The sequence below is a fragment of the Macrobrachium nipponense genome, chromosome 5 (assembly GCF_015104395.2).
Source record: "Macrobrachium nipponense isolate FS-2020 chromosome 5, ASM1510439v2, whole genome shotgun sequence".
Classification (NCBI taxonomy): domain Eukaryota; kingdom Metazoa; phylum Arthropoda; class Malacostraca; order Decapoda; family Palaemonidae; genus Macrobrachium; species Macrobrachium nipponense.
The window spans coordinates 74,524,726-74,549,725 of record NC_061107.1 but is presented as its reverse complement, the minus strand read 5'-3'; the positions used below and the strand labels follow the sequence as shown (position 1 = coordinate 74,549,725).

The window sequence follows — 25,000 nt, the reverse complement described above, 5'->3', positions numbered from 1 at the left end:
AAAATGTACGGTATGTTATTTCCATACCAATATAGTCCGAACAGGCAAGTCGCCTCGTTTGTAACCTGAAAATGTGAACCTTTTCTAAAGAAAAAAATGCCTATCAAAATTCATATCTTGAATTTTAGGGCTAAAGCTTCGTTCACGTAGGATTTTTTTTTTTTAATTTATTCACGAAGTTTCTTGAATGGGCGTGGACGATGCCTGCCTCTTCATACATGCGTACCTTTTCCGTGGTTTTAGTTTCCATACCAGGAAATTAACTTACGATGTAGATAAAGCCGTTGTCTCAAATACCCTCAAGTTTGAGGAATGAAAATGAAATGGAGAGGCTTGTACATGTCGAGGTGTGGATATTTTGTCCTTTTTTTCCTACGTCGTTACTAACTGTTGAACCGCCCCCCCCCCCCCCTCTCGTTGATAGATTTGGCAGGAAATGAGAATGAAGATAAAAAGCACTGATGCTGTGCTGTCTTTTCCCGCCTGCTGTGCCTATGTAATTAGTTTGTTGCTGAAAGTCTTTTTTTAAAGCTTTCGATTCTATTTATTTATTTATTAATTTTGGCGCTTAGTTGTGCATATGTAATTAGTAGGTTGGTGATTTTCTTTTGCTAAGTTTACTATTTTTGGGGGCCTAGTTGTTTGATGGCTTCTAATGCTCTCTTTTTCTGCCTTTGCTGTGCCTATGTATTAGTTTGTTGCTGAAATTCTTTTGTTAAGTTTTCGATTTTATTTATTTCGGTGTGTTTTTTTTATTTTATTTTTATTTATTTATATTTTTTGTGCTTAGTTGGTGCTGGCTGCTACTGCTATCTTTTCCTGCCTGTGCTGTCCCTATGTAATTACTAGGCTGTTGAATTTATTTTGTTAAGTTCTCGATTTTATTTATTTATGTATGTGTGGCTTTTTTCACTTAGTTGTTTGTTAGCTGCCTCTGCTGTCTTTTCCTCCCTGCTGTGCCCATATTATTAGTAGGTTCATGCATTTCTTTTGTAAAGCCTTCGATGATTTTTTTTAGGGGGGTGCCCGGGGACGGCCCCCCCGCTGACTCGACTTCACTGCCTGCTGCTCGCGAATTTCCATGTAAGAAGTTATTGAATTCAAGAGACCGACGTCGGAAATATACGACGATCACAATAGAGGCTGCAGTTGCTGTATCTTTGTTTTTTTGAGAACAGCATTCAAAACAGTGTTTCACAGACAACAGGCGGAAGCGGATCCGAATTAAAAAGGGGCCTATTGTGCCACTATGACAGAATGGCTATGGTATATTATGGTACAGTTGTCAAAGGTATCTGGTGAAACAATTCAGGCTACGTCAGTGTTATGATGTTGGAAATTGCAGTTGTTTGATGTTGCGTTTTTTTTTTACTTTAGTTTAACCAGACCACTGAGTTGATATTATGTGTCAGTTTTAAATGATGCACATTAGGATGTAGACTGAAACGAGATGTGATCTGATCTCCAGCTTATTGGAAAGCGTGTGCTAAATTCTACAGTCGAATAGAGCGTTGCTTCACCAAAGAAAATTAAAATGAATACGCTATATTTTATTAGAAATAATTGTTCTGTACTGTTTAACATGTTCATTATTTATTTTTCACGTTTTCATTCTAATAAACAAATCATAAATATCCTATTCTAAAATTCTTGCATCATTATCTCAGGTCGAAACCCATTTTTCAGACCTTTTTAGGATTTTCCTTAGCGCTTTCCTAACCTCCCCAACAGAACAACAACAACAACAACAACAAAGTAGCTTGTAGGCTTACTGTCCGAGTAAGTGACAAGTATGGAAGAATGCTTGTGAACTTTGATTATTCACTTACCTGAAGTACTGTTAAAACTTATAAGCAGATTTTTGCATTTTCAAAGACATTTGGAAATTCAATATAAAAAAAACCTGGAAGTTTGTTTGGTTTTTGTAATGTAGCAGCCATAACCTAATCTGGTTCGCCCCGTAGGGGGTTAGTGCCGTCAGTGCACCTCATTCGGTGCAATGTAAGCATTACTTAAGAGTCTTTCCCGCGTCCCTTCGGCCCCTAACTGCAACTGCTTTCGTTCCTTTTACTGTATCTCCTTTCAAATTCTCTTTTTTCCATCTTACTCTCCACCATCTCCTAACAATTATTTCAGTGCAACTGCTTTAAGGTTTTCCTCCTGTTACGCCTTCCAAACCTTTTACTGTCAATTTCCGTTTCAGCGCTGAATGGCCTTAGTTGATCCAGTGCTTGGCATACTGCCAAAAAATCTAAATAAATAAAAATCAAATCTTATCTGGTTTATCGAAAAATATGCTACAGCTCATACCCTATCAGGTAGGCTACTTAAATCATCAAGTGTACAGAATGTGCTTGATAATCATTTTCAAAAACGCTTGGATCTTCATTTAGTTTTTATTGATAAAATATGTTCCAGTAATACAGGTTGACGATGACCTGGAATACTGTACTTGTATGTGCACTACCTATCTTGAGCTCTGGAGAATAGAGTTGATATCGCTAACATTTTAAATACATTTTGTACAAGTAGATTTACGGTTCATCTGTATTTCTACTTGTGTCTTAAACTTGGACCTATTTCTTAGTCTTTATTTAATATTATTCAAGTCTGTTATACATTTACGTTGTTACAATTTAGAATCAGAATAATTTTTCCGCATTCTGTAGCCAGGAATCATAAAGGAATTCGTTGATTTTTCTTTTAAATAATCAAAATTCATTACCATCAGCCGTCTGGAGGAGTGTATTTAGCGGGTTCTCTGCTTCCGTTTGGTATACCTACCCGACCTTACCTGGTACACTGCAAGCACTATCAAGAGATAGGCCTTAAAAATCATAATTGGAAAGGACTGAAATAAAATATTGACCACCTGATAATCCAGCTTTTATTTTGAGCCAACAGTTAATTCCATCCACTGACAAGTCTCTCTCTCTCTCTCTCTCTGGATTCCAATATTCTTTTTTTATTTATTCCATCTTTTAACAGTTTTTAAACCAGTGTTTTTGGTTTTCATCATTATAAAGAAACGTAGGAGATGAAAGGCTAAACCCCATTTAAATTGAATTGTTTTTCAGTTTACTTCATACACGTGCATTATAATATATATATATAATAATTATATATATATATATATATATATATATATATATATATATAGTTGTGTGTGTGTGTGTGTGTGTATATAAATAAATACATACATACATGCACACACCCATATATATATATATATATATATATATATATATATATATATATATATATATATATATATATATATATATTTCGAGCGCTTCCTTCTGTATCCCCGTTCACTGGTAAGATATGGACAGATGATGTGTTACAAGAGTATTATCTCTTGTACACACACACACACACACACACACACACACATATATATATATATATATATATATATATATGTATATATATATATATAACATATATATGTGTGTTATATATATATTATATGATATATATATATATATATATATTATATATATATATATATATATATATAATATATATTGTATGTATATATACATATATACACTCACACCACACACACACACACACAATATATATATATATATATATATATATATATAGATATATATATATACATACATATATATACACATATGCGTTCATGTCAATATCAACAACATTTTCTTTATTAAATTGAATGGGGTGACTGACTTGAGCCTTTATGATCGATCCACAGATTAACCGCAGTGAAATAACTCATATGAAGTGCAACTCTGTTATCAAGATAAAGGCGACACCCCACGAGGAATAGGTTATCCCGTGTGGAAGATTACGACTTAAAAGATTATATTGATAAGGCTAATTTTTTATATTTTTAAAAATATTTCAAACTGTAGGGCGTTTCCCCAGGAACTTTCTGCTTTCGTTACCTGGTTCGAGTTACTTTAGTCATAGCCTCATATTTCTGCTTTGCTGTGTTTGAATACATACCCCTTTACAATTACTGTATATTGTGTGAGTACGAGTATACATGTGTATGTTCATACTCAGCATATGGTTATTGTATTATGTTAAGGAATATTTACTTTACGTTCGCGAAAACTTGTACGTATTTTACCTCCGTGTAATTGCATTAAGTCTGACACAAAATTATACGTACAGAATTATACGTATATGTGAAATTATACGTATTTTTACGCATGTCCACAAGAATGAGACACGACAGCAGATCCAGACAATAACGTAAAACAAGAGAAGGGGGACAAGCGGGAAACAGAACGAAGCAATAGAGAATCCCCAGCGACTGGTGGCCGCCTGCTTCCCTCCAAGTGAAATTAGACCTCAGGGATTGCTTAGATCCCTCGAAAACCCCCAGTGTTGTCGTTGATGATGGGCTCCGGTGGGCGTGGTGGTCACTGGGTGGACGGGTGTGGCGAAATGGGCGTGGTGTATTTTTTCCTTTCTCCCCTCCTCCTCCTCCCACCAAACCATTTTTATTTTTTTTGGGTGTGGTTGAGGAGGAGCTGAGGGAGGAATAGGGGAACCGTAATAGATGGATAGCAGCAGCAGGAGCAGCAGCTGATCGTAATGGTGATGTGGATAGTTAAGGGCGGTTGCGGAGTGGTGGTACTACGGGCTCCTGTGCGTGTGTCTGTGGTCTCGTTGTGATACAACTGCTGACGCGCGGTAAGTGATATGTCTTGTTGACTCCATCTCCACCATCCTTAATCTCTCCTTGTCCTTAGCAAGGCATCCTCGGTCCTTAGAAGGATTAACAGTTCGGGAAAGGATCCCAGGATACTGGGTTTCAGTCTAGTTTCCTCCCCTTCTGACATTTCTCCATTCGCAGTTTTTTTTCTTCTTCTTCTTCCAGCTGGTTTGATTTTTTGTCGTGTGTCGCGTGAATCGTTGGCAATAGTTATTTTAACTTTGGGGAATGTTGCATTATTTTTGCAACAGTTACTTTTAAACTGTGGAATATTGCATTATTTTGGCGACAGTTACTTTTAAACTGTGGAATATTGCATCATTTTGGCGACAGTTATTTTTAAACTTTGAGGAGGAAAATTGCACTGTTTTGGCATCAGTTATTGCAACTTTGAGGAATATTGCTTTATTTCGGCAACAGTTATTTTTAAAATTTGAGGAATATTGCAGTGTTTTGGCAGCACTTATTTAAACTGAGGATTATTGCATTATTTTGGCAACAATTATTTTTAAACTTTGAGGAGGAATATTGCACTATTTTGGCATCAATTATTGAAACTTTGAGGAATATTGCTTTATTTTGGCAACAGTTATTTTCAAACTTTGAGGAATATTGCAGCATTTTGGCAGCAGTATTTAAACTGAGGAATATTGCACTATTTTGGCAGCAGTTATTTAAACTGAGGATTATTGCATTATTTTGGCAACAGTTATTTTTAAACTTTGAGGAGGAATATTGCGTTATTTTGGCAACAGTTATTTTTCAACTTTGAGGAATATTGCATTATTTCGGCAACAGATAATTTTAATTTTCAGCCAAATTTAAAAATGTTGTTTTGAATTGCAGGAAAATGTTCACATTAAGTCATTGTAGTTCCCAAGAGTTTTGCACAATTAGCCAAATTCACTGCGCCTCTATTTTTTGCTGTGGTTTAATATTTTTTATTGTTAAAATATTTTTCAAATTAAGCTCATCTGGACCTAAGATATCTGCAGTTTCCACGATCAATGCATTTTTTTAAGCAAAATTCAATGAGCCAAATTTATATCTTACTGTAGTATGTTACTTATAATATTTTTCATTTGATACGGTTATTCATTCCTTTATTCCCTTATAATAGTAAAGTGGCATAGTGGTAAATTATTAGAAGGACAGTGAACAACATAAGGTATTTAATAGTTATCAATGTGATTATTTGTTTCATCATCTACGCAGTTTTTTCATTTATTTAAAAGCTTATTTTTACAAAAATATCTTTCTTTTTGCACATACTTAGAATCAACGAAATAAGGCCAAAATTAAAATTCGAATTCAGAAATTAATTAGTTAAATTTGCTGTTTCCTTCCCAACTCGTTTTTGATAATTGATCGCTTAATACATTAGTGTCAAATGTGTTCTATCAGAATTAGTTGGTTGAACACAAAGCACTAATGCACATTTCATTAAGGTCTCCTATCTTGCTCTGCACATGTGAACGAAACAATATGAAAATCTCACACACTTATTTGGAATAAAGTTGTGACTCCCGTGATCACCTCTTATCAAGCCAAAGGCAAGCGTCTAAGGTCAGTGGTTGTGAACCCCAGGGTGGCGACGCAAAGTTGGGTTGCCAAGGGATTTAACTTTTTGGGGTTATTATTTCCCCAATACTTCTTATTATAATTATTATTATTAGTGGAGAAAATTTTTTTTTTCTTTGTGGTAGTTAATGTATTGCTTCATTCTCATGGATCATTGTTATGCAGATGTGGTATTTGGGTTAATAAAAATTTCCATGTAATTTTCGCTTACTCAGGGAGTAAGCCTACAAACTACTTTGTTGCTGTTGTTGTTGTTGGGTGGATAGGAAAGGTCTATGGAAAATCCTAAAACGATCAGAAAAAGGCTTTTCGGGTCGAATTAAAGATACAGGAATTTTAGGATAGCATATTTATGATTTATTTATTAGAATGAAAATGTGAAAAATGATGTGCATGTTAAACAGTACAGAAATGTTATTCCTTATCAAATATAGCATATTTATTTTAATTTTCGTCGGTGAAACAACGTTCTATTTGACCGTAGAGTTAGCATAATTAAATTTACGTAAGTAATTAGGAAGGTAATGTTTACAACTCACGCGTGAGGGGAAAATCTTGCATGCTGGAGGTCGGATCACGCCTCGTTACATTAACTTCTAATTGAAAAGAAGGTATTGACATTTTGTATTGATTTTTTATTTTTATTTGTATTGAAATGCTTTGGTAAAGACACTCATTATTTCGTCATGTGGTCTTGAGAGGTTCTCCTAACCCGTCCTACCTTATCAATAAAAACACTTCGGTATAGAGTAAGTAGTTATGTTACTGCTTTATATCAAATCATATACAGCTATATTCGGTTTGAAATAAGAGTCATATCATATAAGACTTTCAGATCCTTTTTTGAACTACTTGGGCAAAAATGTCACCTCTCTTTCTCACTTATTGGACTATTGGCATAATCTGTCCCTTTGCAAACATGAAGGCCAGTTGGGATATCATGAAGCTTTGATACATTTTAGCGTTTTGTTCCCTTTGGTATTATAAATTTTGTAGTATTTCAATTTAGCGTTTTGTTCCCTTTGGTATTATTGATTTTGTAGTATTTTAATTTAGCGATTTGTTCCCATTAGAATGATTAGTTTTGTAGTATTTTAATTTGGTGTTTTGTACCCTTTGGTATTATTAATTTTTTAGTATTTTAATTTGGTGTTTTGTCCCCTTTGGTATTATTAATTTTGTAGTATTTGAATTTAACGATTTGTTCCCTTTGGTATTATTAATTTTGTAGTATTTTAATTAAACTTTTTGTTCCCTTTGGTATTATTAATTTTGTATTATTTTGATTTAGCGTTTTGTTCTTTTGGTATTATTATAAATTTTGTAGTATTTTAACTTAGCGTTTTGTTCCCCTGTGGTATTATAAATTTGTTAGTATTTTAATTTAGCGTTTTGTTCTCTTTGGTATCATTTATTTTGTAGTATTTTAATGTAGCGTTTTGTACCCTTTGGTAATAATGAATTTGGCCTTTTGTTAGTTTTAGAGGTAAAGACTTGAAAATATAATTAGCGACAGATCAATCAAAGCAGGTTCAAACACTGCAAAGGCTATTCTGATCGTCGCTTTTATTGATGAAGGCAAAATAGCGTTTGAATTCACCAAAGGTTTGCCAGTCATATGAAAGCATTCTGTCGCCAGCTAAGCTTTTAAACCCTTTGCACATTCGCAAACATTTTTGCTTTTCCATTACATGACGACTTTCGGTTTTTTGATGTTGGTCATTCTTCAAATACTTTTATTTGCGGACTTGCAAAGTATCTGTTTGGAAATATCACTACTGCTTCCCTATTTTAAAACAAGTGGACATCGTTGTCATTCTCGCAGAAGCTCAGAATTCGAGTGAAACACCTTTGAAAAGAATAGATTATTTTGAGACGAAAGGCCGATGCCGATTGGTATCTTATGTCCTTTTCAAGCCCAAAATTGACGAATACGAGAGATTGGATAAAAGAATGAAGACAAAAGGGATTGGTCACGAAGGATTTGGCCTACCTTCCTTTCAATAGAAGCGCGCTACCAACATTAAGTAAGGTATTCAACAAGGAAAAAAACATTCTCAGCTATAGTGTTTCCTAAGTTTTCATTGATTTTTTTACGCGGTACCTGACTTTCATTTAATTTTTTCTCAACTATAATTTTTTCATCTTTTATTTAATTTATTGCATATTATTTTTGTTTCATTTCTTGTAGTTTAGTATTCCGTTACTTAGAAGTATATGTGTAATATCTGCTTATTCATTCCCCAGAACAAAACTAGGAGAACGAAAAGCAAATTAATTCTCACCATGATTTTTCATTCATTTGTCTTGTCATTACATATAATTATTTTGCCCAAGTTTAGAACGTCACCTTAGGTCGAGATTTCGAAGCTGGCCAGAGCAGTCAAGTACTTAAATATATCCGGCCTGTGTTGTGTAAGCTTTTGAGACGTGATTTCATTCAGTTTTAATTTATCAACAGGCCTCGAGGGACTCATGACCCTGGGTTTAATGCCTTTTTAGGTGCGGTAATTAGCACAATAATATGAGGTTTTGCTAAAACATTTTGAAATAGTCACTTCAGTGAAAATAGTCTCTCTCTCTCTCTCTCTCTCTCTCTCTCTCTCTCTCTCTCTCTCTCTCTCTCTCTCTGTAGTTTACAGGATTGTTCCTAATTCCGACAGGATTTCGACTGATAATATATAATTCCTGCTTAATACCACATAGATATGTAGAGTGATTCAACACACTGATTTTTTATTTATTTTCTATTTTTTTTTTCATATGTTTTCAGATGATTATGCGTGCGTAAATAAAAAAGCTGATTATGTGTGTGTCAATAAAAAAGACAAGTAAAGGGTCTAAGTAAAATAAAAAATAAAAAACTAAGAAAATGCATTAGGTTTAGGATAATGAATCTGTCTCCCCATTTAGCCTTCGTAAAAAAAGTGAGTAGTTATCAAATGTCCTTGTAGTATTTTATTTACTGAATTTCTTTTCGCGTTTGTGTTCAGTATCATTCATGTGTGTGTGAATAAAAGTAGTAATGGCATGTCCTTTTATTTCTTTTTACTTACAGACCATCCCCTAAACTCTCGCAATCATGTTGGACAACTTCAACGCCGGCGTTAAGAGCTATGGCTTCGGTGTGAAGGCCTTCAAGAGGTACCCAGAGGTGAGTACCTACGACCTTCGATCTTTTTTGGTTTAGATGAAGAAATAAATCGATATTCGGCGTCGTCGAGGTATCGAAAATGGAACTTAGTCCAGTTATTATCAATAGCAATTTACCAATCCTTACTAAAAGAATATTCATCTGCTACTTCATATAAGTGACTCGCTAGTGTATGTTTTTTTTTAACTAATTATGTGTGATAAATTCGTAAAGTAACTACGTCTACGGGCATGACCATCCCTGTTTCAAGGGCAGAATCAGCACCATTTCAGGGAATTCCTCCTCACCCCCACCCCCTTCGGATGTCGGGGGGAGGGGGTGAGGTAGGATGAAACCCCATTATAAACCATCTCAGGGTCCCCACTATAACCCTGACGAGTTTCAAGCCCATCGGACCAGCCGATTGGCCGTGATTGAATGACAGACGGACGGACAGACAGACATAACGCCTATTACAGTATAGTGAGATTATTATTAATTATTATTATTAGGCAGTCTTACTGAAGGTTATTGCTGCTTCATCGGCATTAATCTTGTAGAGGTTCTTTATTTTTTCTAATAGCGGCTTTTTTCGTTGTTACGTAAATTGGTGGGTTTACATACCTATGGTGGGCGTTGTAAATGTAGGGACCAATGTATTTATTTTTCCATATCAAGTGAAAAGATTAAGTGAAATATGATGTGTGGACCCCGTAGAGTTTAAATTCTAAATTGTAGACATTGAGAAGCTTTTAACACAGATTTTGCTTCTCGCCCTTTTTATCCTTTTCTCTGATTATTATTTTCTTTTGCTGTCAGCCGGGAATTACAAAATTGCTTCCCTTGGATTTTCTTGCCCTGTTTCTCCGTCAAAAATTTAATCTCTCTCTCTCTCTCTCTCTCTCTCTCCAAGCGTTGCTGTTGTCTTTTTTTTTGTGCTGTTAGGTTTAAATTACTCCAAGTCCCAGTTGTCACCTCATGCTCCTTGTTGGACTTACACATATGACTCTCTCTCTCTCTCTCTCTCTCTCTCTCTCTCTCTCTCTCTCTCAGTATGGGAGGGGACGATTTTTTCCAACAATTTGTAGTCCTTTATGAAAAAAATATTGTCAATTTATGGGCCCCAGTTTCACATAGTATAGAATGCATCTCTTTGTATCCATTACCATTACTAAAAAATATAAAATACAATAGTATTCTTAACGGGTTTTCATAATAGTTTGCGATTCCAGATAATTTGTGCACAATTTAGGCCTCTTTTTGTGTATTTTTTTAACTGCTTATTCTTTTTTTTCCATTTGATGTTTATTCTGAAATTGATTGTGAATCACGACAGCGCTGCTCTTCTGGTGTTTCGCATTCCGTTCCTGCATGTGTGTGTGTATGTGTGTTTGTGTATGTTTGTGTATTCAAGCGCCCGATTTTAGCAAGCGCGCGTGTGTGTTTTTGTGTGAATATTCAAGCAAATCGTCCATTTTGGCAAGCATACAAGCGTATATACATGCGTACCTACAAGTCTGTAATTAAATTATTATAGGAAATATTCATCTTATATTTTTTTTTTTTGTAGCTGAGAACTTATTTTTCTAAGTGACCTTTCATTCATTAAAAGTGTTTTGACCTCTCGAATAGTACTCCGTAGATATTCTCTCTGCCAGAGTTTTATTTTGCTTTCAAAGGCAGTTAAGGAATTATTTTCATTCCTGGTGTTTATTCTTCTTGTGTTTTATTAGTTTCCTGTGAAAGAAAGTTATTGTGCCTGCTTTGTCCGTCCGTACTTTATTCTGTCCGCACTTTTTCTGTCCGCCCTCAGATCTAAACAAAACTGCAGAGGTTAGAGGGCTGCAAATTGGTATGTTGATCATTCACCCCCCAATCATCAACCATCCAAATTGCAACCCTCTAGCACCAGTAGTTTTTATTTTAATGAAAGTTAAAGTTAGCTATGGATCGTGCACCTGGCAGAGCTTTCCAGAGGCGTGGGGCGCACTGCCACATCTGGGAAGCAACTGAAGTGCTACCGGTCGTAGCTGATGGTTTTATACAGCATTATACGTTGTCCAGAAAACTCCATTGCGCAGAAGAAACTTCCGCATATATTTAGATCCACAGTTATCCAGTTACTTAAACACTGACTTATTGAATTTGGAAATACAGGCAAGCTGGTTATGTTATAAAATGAATAGGTTGTGGATTCTCGTTGGTTTGTGAGACACAGAGAAAGACAGACGTATACACATGCATGATTATCATGCATGCGGGTGCTTACAGTCAACTACTACTATATATACTGCGCTCACTTCGTTAAGCAAATGCTTTTAGCTTTTTTTCACACTGACCATTTTCTCTGAGAATTCTTGATGAAGGGAACAATCCGGGTCCAGGGCATGTTTGCCATCCTACTTTACTTGTAAATCATTGATGAGCGGTAATGAACTCTGCTATAACAAGGCGTGAACCGACCTCCAGCTTACTCGGGGCGCATGCTAAAATCTACGGTCAAATAGAGCGTTGTTTCACTGACGAAAATTAAAATGAATACACTGTTTTATTAGATCCGACCTCCAGCTTACTCGGGGCTCGTGCTAAAATCTCAGGTCAAATAGAGCGTCGTTTCACCAACAAAAATTAAAATGAATACGCTATATTTTATTAGAGAAAAATGTTCTGTGCTGTTTAATGTGCACGTTATTTATTTTTTCTACACTTTCATTCTAATAAATAAATCACAAATATCCTTTCATAAGATTCCTGTATCTTTAACTTAACGCGAAACATCTCTTTCAAACCCTTTTAGCTTTCTTACCTCCACAACAACAACAACAATGTAGTTTGTAGGCTTACTCCCCGAGTAAGCAAAAACTTGATGGAGCTTAATTAATGCATATCCATTAGTTACTTATAAACTCCCATTGCCAAGGCTTTTAGTGTGGTATCGACTACATATCGTTGATGGAGCAGAATGGTATTAGGGGGGAAATTAATTCAAAATGGTGCTCTGTGACAACTGTTATTTCAGCCATTTCTATAATTAACCTTTTATACATTCACGGGACATTTAAAACAAGTAGGTCATTATAATCAAGAATAAATGACCTGCTTTTGACCTTATTTGTGTCTTCTCTTGTCTGCGCCTGTTGTGTCATTTATCCTATAGATTCCTTTTGCTATAAAGTATGAGAGGAGAGAGAAAAGGGAGAGAGAGAGACGACGAGAGATAGGAGAGGAGAGAGAGAGAGAGAGAGAGAGAGAGAGAGAGTTCGCGAGTTCGCATGTGTAAATGAAGGAATGAAACAATCTGGACTTTCAGTAAATCAAAACTAAAAACCACAGAGAGAAGTGCTTGGAGAGAGAGAGAGAGAGAGAGAGAGAGAGAGAGAGAGAGAGAGAGAGAGAGAGAGAGTATAAATTGTTTTTTTATATATATATTCATTGTTTTATGTTTTAAAAAGGCAGTTCCTTAGGGTAGGTCAGTAGATGTTATCTCATTGTTTATCCCTGGTCGTGGTAAACGCTGAGATTCCAGCATTTTCCTGGAAGCTCTCGGTCTTTTGTTATGATTCCTGGCCTAGGGAATTTCTTGTTTGCGCGTTTCCTGTTTCCTCTCCTCTTGTCTACATCATTTTCCTTTTTTTTGTAATTTTCATTCGCGGTTTTACTCTTTTGAAAGCTCAAAATACCTCATGGTCTTTTCATGGTGCTTCGTATACCATGGGATGTGAATTCTTCCCTCTCTCTCTCTCCAAGCTTTCCTCTTTTTAGATTTTAGTTCTCTCTTCTTTCTCTCTCTCTGAACATTTAGCTTTTAGCTTTGATGATTTTATTCCTGATTGTCTCCTTCCTTCACTGACGCATGCTCTCTCTCTCTCTCTCCCAAGCTTATCTCATTTTAGGTTTTAGTTTTAATTTATTGAAAGCCCAGATCGTCTCCCTCGTCTATTTACGTATGCGAACTAAACTCTCTCTCTCTCTCTCTCTCTGAGTATCGTCTAAGCTTTTCTGTTATTAGCTTTTAGTCTTAATTTATTGAAAGTCCAGATTGTCTCCTTTCTTTATTTACGTATGCGAACGCGAACTCTCTCTCTCTCTCTCTCTCTCTGCGTATCGTCTAAGCTTTTCTGTTATTAGCTTTTAGTTTTGATTTATTGAAAGTCTAGATTGTCTCCTTTCTTTATTTACGCATGCGAACTCTCTCTCTCTCTCCAGAGTATCATCTTATATTTTACTCCTTAGAAAACTCAGAGGCCCTTATTGGTTATTAATAATGCTTCACATCTCTTTCTCTCTCTCTCTATTCTTTATCCGGTCACCCCTAGACGGCTCCATAGGGCACCACCTCTCCCCCCAACAGGACGACCTCGACGTCCCTCGTCCCCTTCCGCGCCTCCAGAGGTCACCTTGATTGACCTCGTCGTCCCAGCATTCACGGTGACCTAGTCGCTTCAAATGGGAAGCCCAGTTTTCAGTTTTATTTACTTATTTTTTCCTATTTTTGCTTATTTTCTCTTTTGCTTTTTATAGCTTTTATTATTTTGTTTTATGCTTTTTTTTCTCTCTTTTTCTTCGTCGATGTATTTTCTGATTATGAGTAATTTTTATTTACTCATTTTTTTTTTCTGTTTACGTGTAATATTGACACTGTTACATACAAATATGATGTTGAAACCTTCCTTACTCTCTCTCTCTCTCTCTCTCTTCTCTCTCTCTCTCTCTCATTAATTATGCATTATAATATCATTCCCTCTACGATTAGAACCTTCACAATCATTCCCTCACATCTAATAAAATTCTTAGTAATAAACAATATATTTGATTTTCTCTGGAAATATTCGTCGGATGAAGTAGTTGAATATTTGATCCTCTCTTTAGCAGACATCAATTTGTTTTTCAAGTAGGAACTGTGAGTCGAGTATTTTTTTTTTATTTAAAAAAATACATTTTAATGTTCATTTTACGAATCATTACATATCATTTTACGAATCAATACATATATAATATATGTCATTTATGTATACAGAATCAACAAATATATAGTTACAATATTTTTTATAGATCAATATACTTAGATTTACTATGTATATACATACATATGCACATACCCATTACATATAAATATATCTGAGTCAGGTAATTATGGCTGAGATGAATGACGAGAAGAGCGTACGTCACCCACTCTCTCTCTCTCTCTCTCTCTCTCTCTCTCTCTCTCTCTCTCCCTGACACACAGGATAAGCCATTCATCTCTTTCTAGCCTCACCGTCTCGATCAAGATGCGTATGTGACGACCCACCACGAAGTGCTAACCTTGCGTAGTATTCTATGACATCACATGACGTCACGAACAGATTTCTCCCCCCCCCCCCCCCCCTCACTTTTTCCTCCAGCCTCTCTCGCTCTTTTGTAACCCCCCTCACCCACACCGCATTTGGCAGCTTCGTACCCTGGCCTTCGTACCCTGGTGAGGACGCGGTCGATTTCTGACGGAGAATAAGGAGACTCTTACGTGATCGAAGTCACACACCAGGACTTCCGCTGAGGATTGTGGGAAAAACGTCACTTCCTGTTGATGGCGGAATGTTTTGCGGACAAGCAGGTATCGTGGCGCCGTTCTCGGGCTACTGTGAAAAGGAAATGACGTGAAGTTAATGAAATATTAGACATTTATTCGTATGTATGCTGTATGTATGTCTGTCTGTCTGATCATTCAAAATACATATTAAAAAAAGATATTGACAACATTTATCTAGGATTGTCAAGGGGTGACATTGATAGATACCATGAATCAGATACCATTATATATATATATATATATATATATATATATATATATATATATATATATATATATGTGTGTGTGTGTGTGTGTGTGTGTGTGTGTGTGGTGTGTGTGTGTAATCTTCACAGTTACATTTATGCCAAGCGGTGCTTATAACTCGACCACAAAACCCGTACTGAGTAGTTTTATTCATGTCTAAAGATAGCGAAAGGACACGGTGATTTTAAGACATGAATGTACGAGCAAAGCTCTCACACACTCCCTCCTGCAGCAGCGAGGTTGTGAGGCTGGGGGAGGGGTGTGTGGCTTGGGGGAAGGAATATATAAACACATTCGCATACGTTAAGAGACGAGCGTCCATGCTTACAAACCTGTATACGCGTCGTTACACATACCTTTACATATTGGGTTGTATTGAAGGAACTCTCCCCTTCTCTCTCGAGTCCGTTTTCTTTTCCCTTTCGCCCATTTTCTTCGATGAGACGATTTTTTTTTCTGCACCGTTAGTTGTTCACAGTGAGACTACCCTCAGCGCTGCCGATTTTTTGTATTATATAGATTTAGTGAATCAGTATCTCATGTAAATTAATTTATTTATCGCTTTACAGCACGTACGTTTCTGCATATGTATGTAAGGATGACACGTCGGAAGGGCCAGGCACCGTCCAAAATACTTACTTGTGAATTAGTACCTAAACGGATGACACTCAGGTGCTTCTCTCAGTTTTGCGATAAACTCCAGCATTGACACAGCAGCTGAAGAGTTGTATAAGTACGGATGTATTCCTTTACGACAGACAGCAGCTAGACAGTAGATTCGTTAACATTTTTTTTTTAACGCTTTTATACAGATTTTCGGTTAAAGACGAATGGTATAGTTTGAAAATCAGAGATTACCGTATTGTATCTGGTTTTAGCGTTTAGAGCGTGAAACCGACGGCAAACAATAAATGTTCCCCTTTGTTGATTTTGCCTCTCGTTCTGTTATGTTTGAACGTGTCTAAAATAGAGTAGAAAAAGTGTGGAATGTAAGTACAAACTGATCGGTTTCTCTAACATACACACACATACAAGCACAAAAAACACAGGTAAAGCACTATGCTCGCATTTGCAAGGTCTGTGGTTTGATCTCGACCTGCTACCCACCAGGCTCTAGAAGTATGTTTGCTATCACAACACCTACTATATATATATATATATATATATATATATATATATATATATATATATATAATATATTTATTTATATACATATATATATATATATATATATATATATATATATATATATATAATATATATTCCGATGAACCTCCTCAGATAGTATGAATGTGGATTTGTCTGTTGTGATGTGGTATTCTATGGAGCCAACCCTGTTGAGGGAATCGGCTTAATGATGAATATTTACACACACACACACACATACATACACATATATCATATATATATATATATATATATATATATATATATATGAATAACTTGATCACGAAGTATATGAAACGTGATGCTATGTATAAATAAAGGTTTTTGCCACGAGGGAAAAAATGAAAAAGCGAGAAAGCCGAATACTTTCGGTCTTGTCCTTTAGTAAAGGGTCGGAACAAGACCGAAAGTACTCGGCTATCTCGCTTTTTCATTTTTTCCTTCGTGGCAAAACCTGTTTATACATACTACAAATATAATATGATATATATAATATAATATATAATATATATATAATATATATATATTTGACGTGCACTTATTTTTGGAAGAGTATATCTAAAAGTAAGAGATGATTAAAATCACCTTATTCTCTTAATATAATGCAACGTTCTTCATCAAAGGGCTTACATACATATTTATTCATTCAGTATATACGTAAGGAGCTGTTTTGAAAAGATATAACAATAAATTCCAGCTATGGCATTATTTAGTGGAAAGAATGGCGAATGTAAGAATCTCTTCTCCAAAGGTTTTGGATTGGATATTACTGATTCCTGCCAGGTTTCGCTGCAACAGCAAGTCAGTTCTTCTGAAGATTGAAAAAGAAACCCACAAAATTACTGTGTATATCGTGTTCACTTATAAGTATTTCATTTAATTTTACTCAACGCTCGAGTACTTTCAGGCTCTACTTGTGGCCCTTTTCAAGAGATGTGTAGGTTGTCAGTAATTTTGTGGGTTTCTTTTTCATTTAACCCAACTCTTACGTACAGGTCAGCATTTTTCAAATATACATAAAAAAAAGGCAACAATTGGAAGCCTCTTGCCAAATCAACATCTCTTTCATACCGTTTCTCTGTGACTGCCAAACTCCTGGCACTCACATTTCAATATGTAGAATACACACTCACACACACACACACACACACACACACACACACATATATATATATAATATATATATATATATATATATATATATATATGTATATATATATATATATATATATATATATATATATATATATATATATATATATATATATATATATATATATATATATATATATATATATATGTGTGTGTGTGTGTGTGTTGTGTGTGTGTGTGTATTCTACATCTTGAAATGTGAGTGCCAGGAGTTTGGCAGTCGCAGAGAATGTTGTCATAACTCATCGTGATTTGGACCCGATAAGTTTGACAGAAGGCTCTTGGTTCAAAGAGGCGTCATTATTCAATGTCGTCCTCAGAGATGACTCTCACTGTTCCATTGGGATCTCAAAAAAAAGAAAGAAAAAAAAAAGCGGTACCACGTTTAGAATTTCATTCTACTTACTAGGTACAATACTCGTGGTTATGTTAATTATCGAGGTTCTGTTTGGTATCTGGCCATGTTTTTATTTCTTTTATGTTTGTTCACTAAAACGGTATGAAAGAGATGTTGATTTGGCAAGAGGCTTCCCATTGTTGCCTTTTTTTTATGTATATTTGAACATGCTGACCTGTACGTAAGAGTTGGGTTAAATTGAAAAAGAAACCCACAAAATTACTGACAACCTACACATCTCTTGAAAAAGGGCCACAAGTAGAGCCTGAAAGTACTCGAGTGTTGAGTAAAATTAAATGAAATACTTATAAGTAAACACGATATACACAGTAATTTTGTGGGTTTCTTTTTCAATCTTCAGAAGAACTGACTTACTGTTGCAGCGAAACCTGGCAGGAATCAGTAATATCCAATCCAAAACCTTTGGAGAAGAGATTCTTACATTCGCCATTCTTTGCAATGCCATAGCTGCAATTTATTGTTATATCTTTTCAAAACAGCTCCTTACGTATATACTGAATGAATAAATATGTATTGTAAGCCCTTTGATGAAGAACGTTGCATTATATTAAGAGAATAAGGTGATTTTAATCATCTCTTACTTTTAGACATACTCTTCCAAAAATAAGTGCACGTCATGTTTACATCTTAATGGAAACATGATTGGTATCAAAGAATTTACCCTATCACGAAACATCTTCAATTTTATCTTGATATCTCTATTTCAGCTCAGTAAGCAATATCATGTCATCTCTAGATTTCATGAGGGTATTAATGACTATATTCTTGACTTTCTATTTTTGTCAGTTTATTTATTTATTCATTATTATTATTTTTTTAAATAGAAATTCTACTTTTGTGCGTTGCCTTGTCGATTCGTTTTCGAGAGCGACAGGTATTTTTGAAAATACTCTTATTTATACAGTGTGCTTTTATAGGATGTTTAGGATATAAGTCAATCACAATGATATAGGATGGATTTTTGTAATAACTTGTTCGCTCGTTACCACGAAACGCTATTATATTGCAATGTGAGCTAGATGTTTCGGAGGCTCAGTTTTGTTGTAGTCTCCCTAAAATAAAAGTTTTCTTTAAACTATATACCGTTTTCTGTTAACGGATGAAAGCGAAACTATGCTATTCTCTTTCCACTGTATTTCAAAGAGGGAAAGGACATTAATTGCTGATATTTTAGGTTATCTTGAATTTTTTTTATGATAGTGTCTCGTGAAACTATGATGTTTTATTGATTTCGGGGGATAATAAAGAATTCACTAATGCCAACCAGAAGTCATAGCTAGGTGGATGTAAATGCAGCATATTACATTGTTGTAAACTGGTTTGAATTGAATATTTTGTAATGACATTATAACTATTGACTAGATGAAATTAGCCTGTGATATGAAAAAAAAAGCTGCAGCATTTCAGCGCCATTTGTGCTAAAATCCGTTAATTGGACATAGTTTCCCAGTAAATCGACGTTTTCTATAACAAAGAAATGTACTGTGTAGGTGAAATTTGAAATTCGCACTTACACGTAAAAAACAACTTATTTTATAACATTTATAGAATTAATAAGATTAATGGAGAATAAATGAATATTTTTTCCAATATTTTCTATTAAATTATTGAGAAAGGTTTTCGAAGATGCACTGCAATGTATCTGTTAACTAGTATCGTTTCCTATTAGAACCTTAAAGTTGCGTAATTTTATGTTAACTTTCATTTGACATGATTTAGTTTTTGTACTTTACTCGTAATTTACTTTTTTTTTTTTTTTTTTTTTTTTTTTTTTTTTTTTTTAGACAGTTTCATTGTCACACCAAGAGTCATGTCCATATAGCACTACAAGTCGTGCTAGACTTTATATAATGCTACTTTTGTACACAGTTTGAGTTTGATCTCCATATTTTATTCAACCTGTTTAATATAAACTTTTTCAGCCTTTTACTAAATTTCAGTATACTGAACAGTTTCATGATAGCCGATTCAGTGCCTCTGCAATAACTACATTCAGCCAAATCACTTTGTTTTTTTATATAAGTATATTGCCACCATTTCCAATTACCAACCACTAATTACCGTCCGATTAGTATAAAATTTTATTAGGCAGTTAAACGTAAACCGTATCTTTTCTGTATCGCCTTTTTATTAAATTACATAATATGTGGTAGACGTATACCCATAGGTACCACTGACTGTTATCCATTTAAATTTACTACAGAAATAAATGGCCATTTACGGGTTAATGGAAAGTGACTGAAAATAAATCTCTGACAAAATACATAGAAAATCAAACGGTTAAGCGCTCACTATTATGTAATGGTCATTGCTCCATTTCGCAGAAAAAAAACCCGAATTAGCATAGTAATGTGTTTTTCTCGACCACGGTAGGTTACGTTAATAAAAACCGATAGCATTATATTTCTTTGAATAAGGTAGAGGACGACTACAGTGTGAGCTTTTGTGTTTCATGTACTCATTGCGCATGCGTATGAGTGCACAACTATTTATGAACGCTACAGTAGCATCACTCCCTGGAGGATAGTATTAAGTAGTACAAGATATTGCAAGCTGGAGGACCTAGACCTACCAAGGATGATAAGTATAGGATTGGAAGCTAGAAATGAGTGGAGATTGGTGGTAGTGAAAGCACTCGAAAGACACGAATGGTTGAATTTCACATAAGTCTTTAAAATTGCACGGTATTAGAGACGATGTTGATGATGAAATACAAGCACAAGAGCGTACACATGCTAAACCCTGAAGTACTGGATATCAGCAAGCAAGATGGAAGAATGAATGTGACTGATTCATACAGATATGAAAGGACCTAATAGAAAAGAAGCAAATGAACCGTTTGAAAGTAAATCTGAACCTTCTATTATTGAGGAAAAGTTACGCAGTAAAGTGTAAAGTTTGTGTACATATTATATATATATATATATATATATATATATATATGATTATATATATATATATATGTGTGTGGTGTGTGGTGGTGTGGTGTGTGTGTGGAATATATATATATATTATATATATATATATATATATATATATATATATATATATATATATACTTAACTGCTTAATTTTTCCTCAATAAACTATTCATCCTGATAAAGTTTTTCACTGAGAAAGGTAAAGCAACAATCATATTTACGTTCATCATTTAATCGCTCAGCTAAGGTCTCTCTCTACATACACTCACACAAGCATACACACACACGCACGCACATGGTGTTTATGTGCTCGTGTATAATCGTGTACCAGAAGCAGTGATGCATGCACAGTTAACTCGAGATACTTTCCACATTCTTTGCAAGGGGTACGAATAGGTATACCTCATGCTTCGGCAAACGGAAGATTCTATTTAACAGTCCCTTGGCTCTCCTTTATGAACTCCAAGTCTGAGCGGGATATATGCAAGGTTTTATGGTATTTAAACTCGGTAGTTTTCAAGGTTACACGTTCTCATGGCAAGCAGGAAGCAACGACGAACGAAGAGCTGGTGAAATACTCTGCATGTATGAATCTTTCTTTGGGAATATTTTCACTTTCGTTTAGTCGTTGATTTTCTAAAATCTGTAGATACTGAGATCTCTCCGTTTGTAGTGCGTCTGCATTTGACTCCTAAGCAAGAGCATCTTCAGATTTACTAGAACGAAAAGTTCTAGCAGAAATTGAAATAGAACGAAAAATTAATAGCTTTGTCCTACAGTCTTAAACTTGGACTAGTCCTATTCTTGAACTTAGACTGGTCCTGTAGTCTTGAACTTAGATTAGTCCTATAGTCTTGAACTTAGACTTGTCCTTATAGTCTTAAACTTAGGCTAGTCCTATAATATTAAACTTTGACTAGTCCTTTGACTAGTCCTAAACTTAGGCTATTCCTATAGTCTTAAACTTAGATTAGTCCTTATAGTCTTGAACTTAGATTAGTCCTATAGTCTTAAACCTATGCTAAGTCTTGCCAGTTCCTATTTGAAGCCAACTTTACGAAGCTCAAATGAATGCCCCCGTCCTTCATTTCAAATTAGGCACATTCCGCTCTGCATAGAAGATGACAAATGACCTTAAGATATGTGGCTATTTATTCAGATTATCAATACTCTTCATTCCGTTGGATAGAGGTTGGGTGGAGGCTGGGGCGGGGGGACCTCGTCCCCACCTTCGAACCCTCCTAAAGTGACGAGACTGAGATTTTTAAATGTCAAGGCTATACGAAGTATTTTGAAAGTGTGCTTCTCAATGTGAGACCAGACTTCAGCTTACTTATTAATGTCAAGACGAGAAGGATGTATGACTAACTTCGTAGATTTTGGGTCTTAGATAGTAGGGAGCTGGGTGGATAGAAAGCTAATAATAATAATAATAATAATAATAATAATAATAATAATTGCTAAGTATCAAGACCTGAAAATAGAAATAAGAGGGATATGGGATATGCCAGTGGAAATTGTATACCCGTAATCATAAGGACACTAGGCACGATCCCAAGATCCTTGGCTAGGAACCTGGAAAAACATGATGCCGAAGTAGCTCCAGGACTCGTGCAGAAGAGTGTGGTACTAGAAACTGTGTACATAATGAGAAAAGTGATGAATTCTCAAGGGGGCAGGATGCAACCGGGAACCCCACACTATAAAAATCACTCAGTCGAACAGCATGACGGTCATAGACCAAAAATAAATAGAGAAGTATTAATTTATTCAGAGTACCACAAATCACGACGTGTTAGTAAGAAAATGTAGAACAGTCTAGTGAAACAGAATATTCAAAGCTATGCCCATTCAGAGATCTACTTCTGTTTAATATGGACGGACAGCGTGTGTGTGGTATATCTGCAGCATCGGGGGTCTCCGCTAAGTTATTCAGGACCCAGAGTTTCTCCGAAAATCAGAAATCGATTTGAGAGAGATGAACCAATATCTCCTCTCTCTCCCCAGTTTCTTTAGCGGGGTTATCCTCCCTTCTACATATCCCACCCCATCCTCCATCCCCCTCAACCCCAACCCCAACCCCTCCTCCTTCCTCGTTCTTTCCATATGATGAGGTGCTTTTTCCACTCCACCATTTAATGGAGCGGATGTCGGCGTCGGCCTACCGCCATCAGCGCTCGCTTGATAATGCGAACAAAAATTGAAGGATTAAAATTCCTCCGCTCTCTCTCTCTCTGTCCCCGCACATGAGAATGATTTCCTAAACCATTGGTTTAAGGTGTTTCTGGTACCACTGGATTCGAGGGATCCTGCTCTTGAATTAATTGGGATGCTTTTTCGCGGGGGGAGGGGCTAAAGGGGGTTGGAGGGGGGGGAGAGGGAGATGCTATTTCAGGCGAACGCGGTTTGGGTGCAACTGCGGAGAGGCGATGAACCGATATGCTCCGGTTATTTGTAACGGTTTTTACTGATAATTCTTCACATTGTTAAAGGAAAAGTCTCTCTTGGTTTTTCTGGGAAAAACAAAAGTGGAATGTGGGTTTCGCTCGGTTGATCATTAAATTATCATATGTGTGTGTGTATATATATATATATAATATAATTATATATATATATAATATATATATATATATATATGTGTGTGTGGTGTGTGTGTGTGTGTGTTTATATATATATATATATATATATATATATATATATATATATATGAAACTAGTTAGGGAAAAGACCACATAATTATAGGTTCGGCCTAGTTGAGTTAATGGATGTAGTGTGGAGAAGCTAATATTTACCGACGATGGATCATTAAATCGTTGAAGGGAATTTCAAAAATAGCAAGTCCTGAGATTGATTAAAGAGTGGGAAATGAATTTCAGCCATGATGGACGAAGAATGATAGCGGTTGATTAACGAATGTCACGAATGATGGTAGGGTGTGAGGGAAGGTGTATTGAAAATGCAATTCTTTTAATTCCGTCAAGAAAATTTCACAGAGATGATATATTTTCATCTATATTTGTTCATTTATGTCATTTATAACTGTTTATGTCATTTATTTCTGTTTATTTATGTCTTATTGTGTCCGCAACATGTCTCAGAGGTAATTATTGTTATATCGCATACAATTTTGTGAAGTGGTGGGGGGGTAATGCCGTCAGTGTACCTCACGGAAAGCACTGTAGGCATTACTACAGGTTCTTTGCAGAGTCCCTTCGACCCCTAGCTGCAACCCCTTCCATTCCTTTTTCTGTAACCCCATTCATATTATCTTTCTTCGATCCTGCTGTCCGGTTTCTCCTAACAGTTGATTCATAGTGCAGTTGCGAGGTTTTCCTCCTGTTACATGACCTCATAGGTCCCAGCGCTTGGCCTTTGGCCTGAAGTATATATTCCAGTCCGTTACTAAATGAGATATTCGACTTATATCAACAGAGGGCAGCTTTCCAGAATTTTTTAATTTATTTTTTTATTTTATTTTAATCTATTTCATTTTTAAATGAAACATTCCAAGGTCTTAATATGAAAGTACCCCAATATATAATTTGTTCAGCGAAACTCCCCTCTCCTTGTAAGACGTCCAATAATACAGGGTCGCGCCCTGCTTGGAAGCAGATCAAAGGCATACTTGAAAGGGCAGGGAAATGCGCCCTAACCTAACCTATCCCAGGGCGCCTTGACCTGATTTGGCGAGGAGGGGGTGGGGGGAGAGACCGAACTTCTCTACAGTATCACGCTAACCTGAAGCGTGGTGGATAAGTAATATAAGTCTATGACGTCATTCTACAGTTTCTTGAGAGAGAAAAAAAAAGATGAACAAGCAATTCAACTTTTTAAACGAAGGCAGGATAATGCTGATTTGAATTATCAGCAACAACATAATTTTTTATTTGTTTTGCAACAACGTCATAATCTAACCATCCAAAGAAATCTCGTAATTACATGAATCAATAAAATGGGAAAGTAAATCCACAGTAATATGTCTGTTTGATTTTGTTATCTAAGCTATATAAATCTTGTCAATCCTTGTCAAAGAAGACCGTGCAAGTCATCGAAAGCTTTCTGCTTTATCTATATTTTAGGTAACAAATTCAAACAGACATATTACTGTGGATTTACT

The 25,000-nt window shown here is 35.6% G+C and overlaps 1 protein-coding gene across 2 annotated transcripts in view; it reads left to right on the top strand.

The window, feature by feature from the left end:
* Positions 1-25,000, top strand: part of LOC135215408 (uncharacterized) — a 1,081,448-nt gene that overhangs the window by 32,274 nt on the left and 1,024,174 nt on the right. For both annotated transcript variants that reach the window (XM_064250012.1, XM_064250013.1), the window contains exon 2: positions 9,336-9,431. In XM_064250012.1, the coding sequence (XP_064106082.1) occupies positions 9,360-9,431 (72 nt within the window). In that variant the 5' untranslated portion in view covers positions 9,336-9,359. The remainder of the gene's footprint in view (positions 1-9,335; positions 9,432-25,000) is intronic.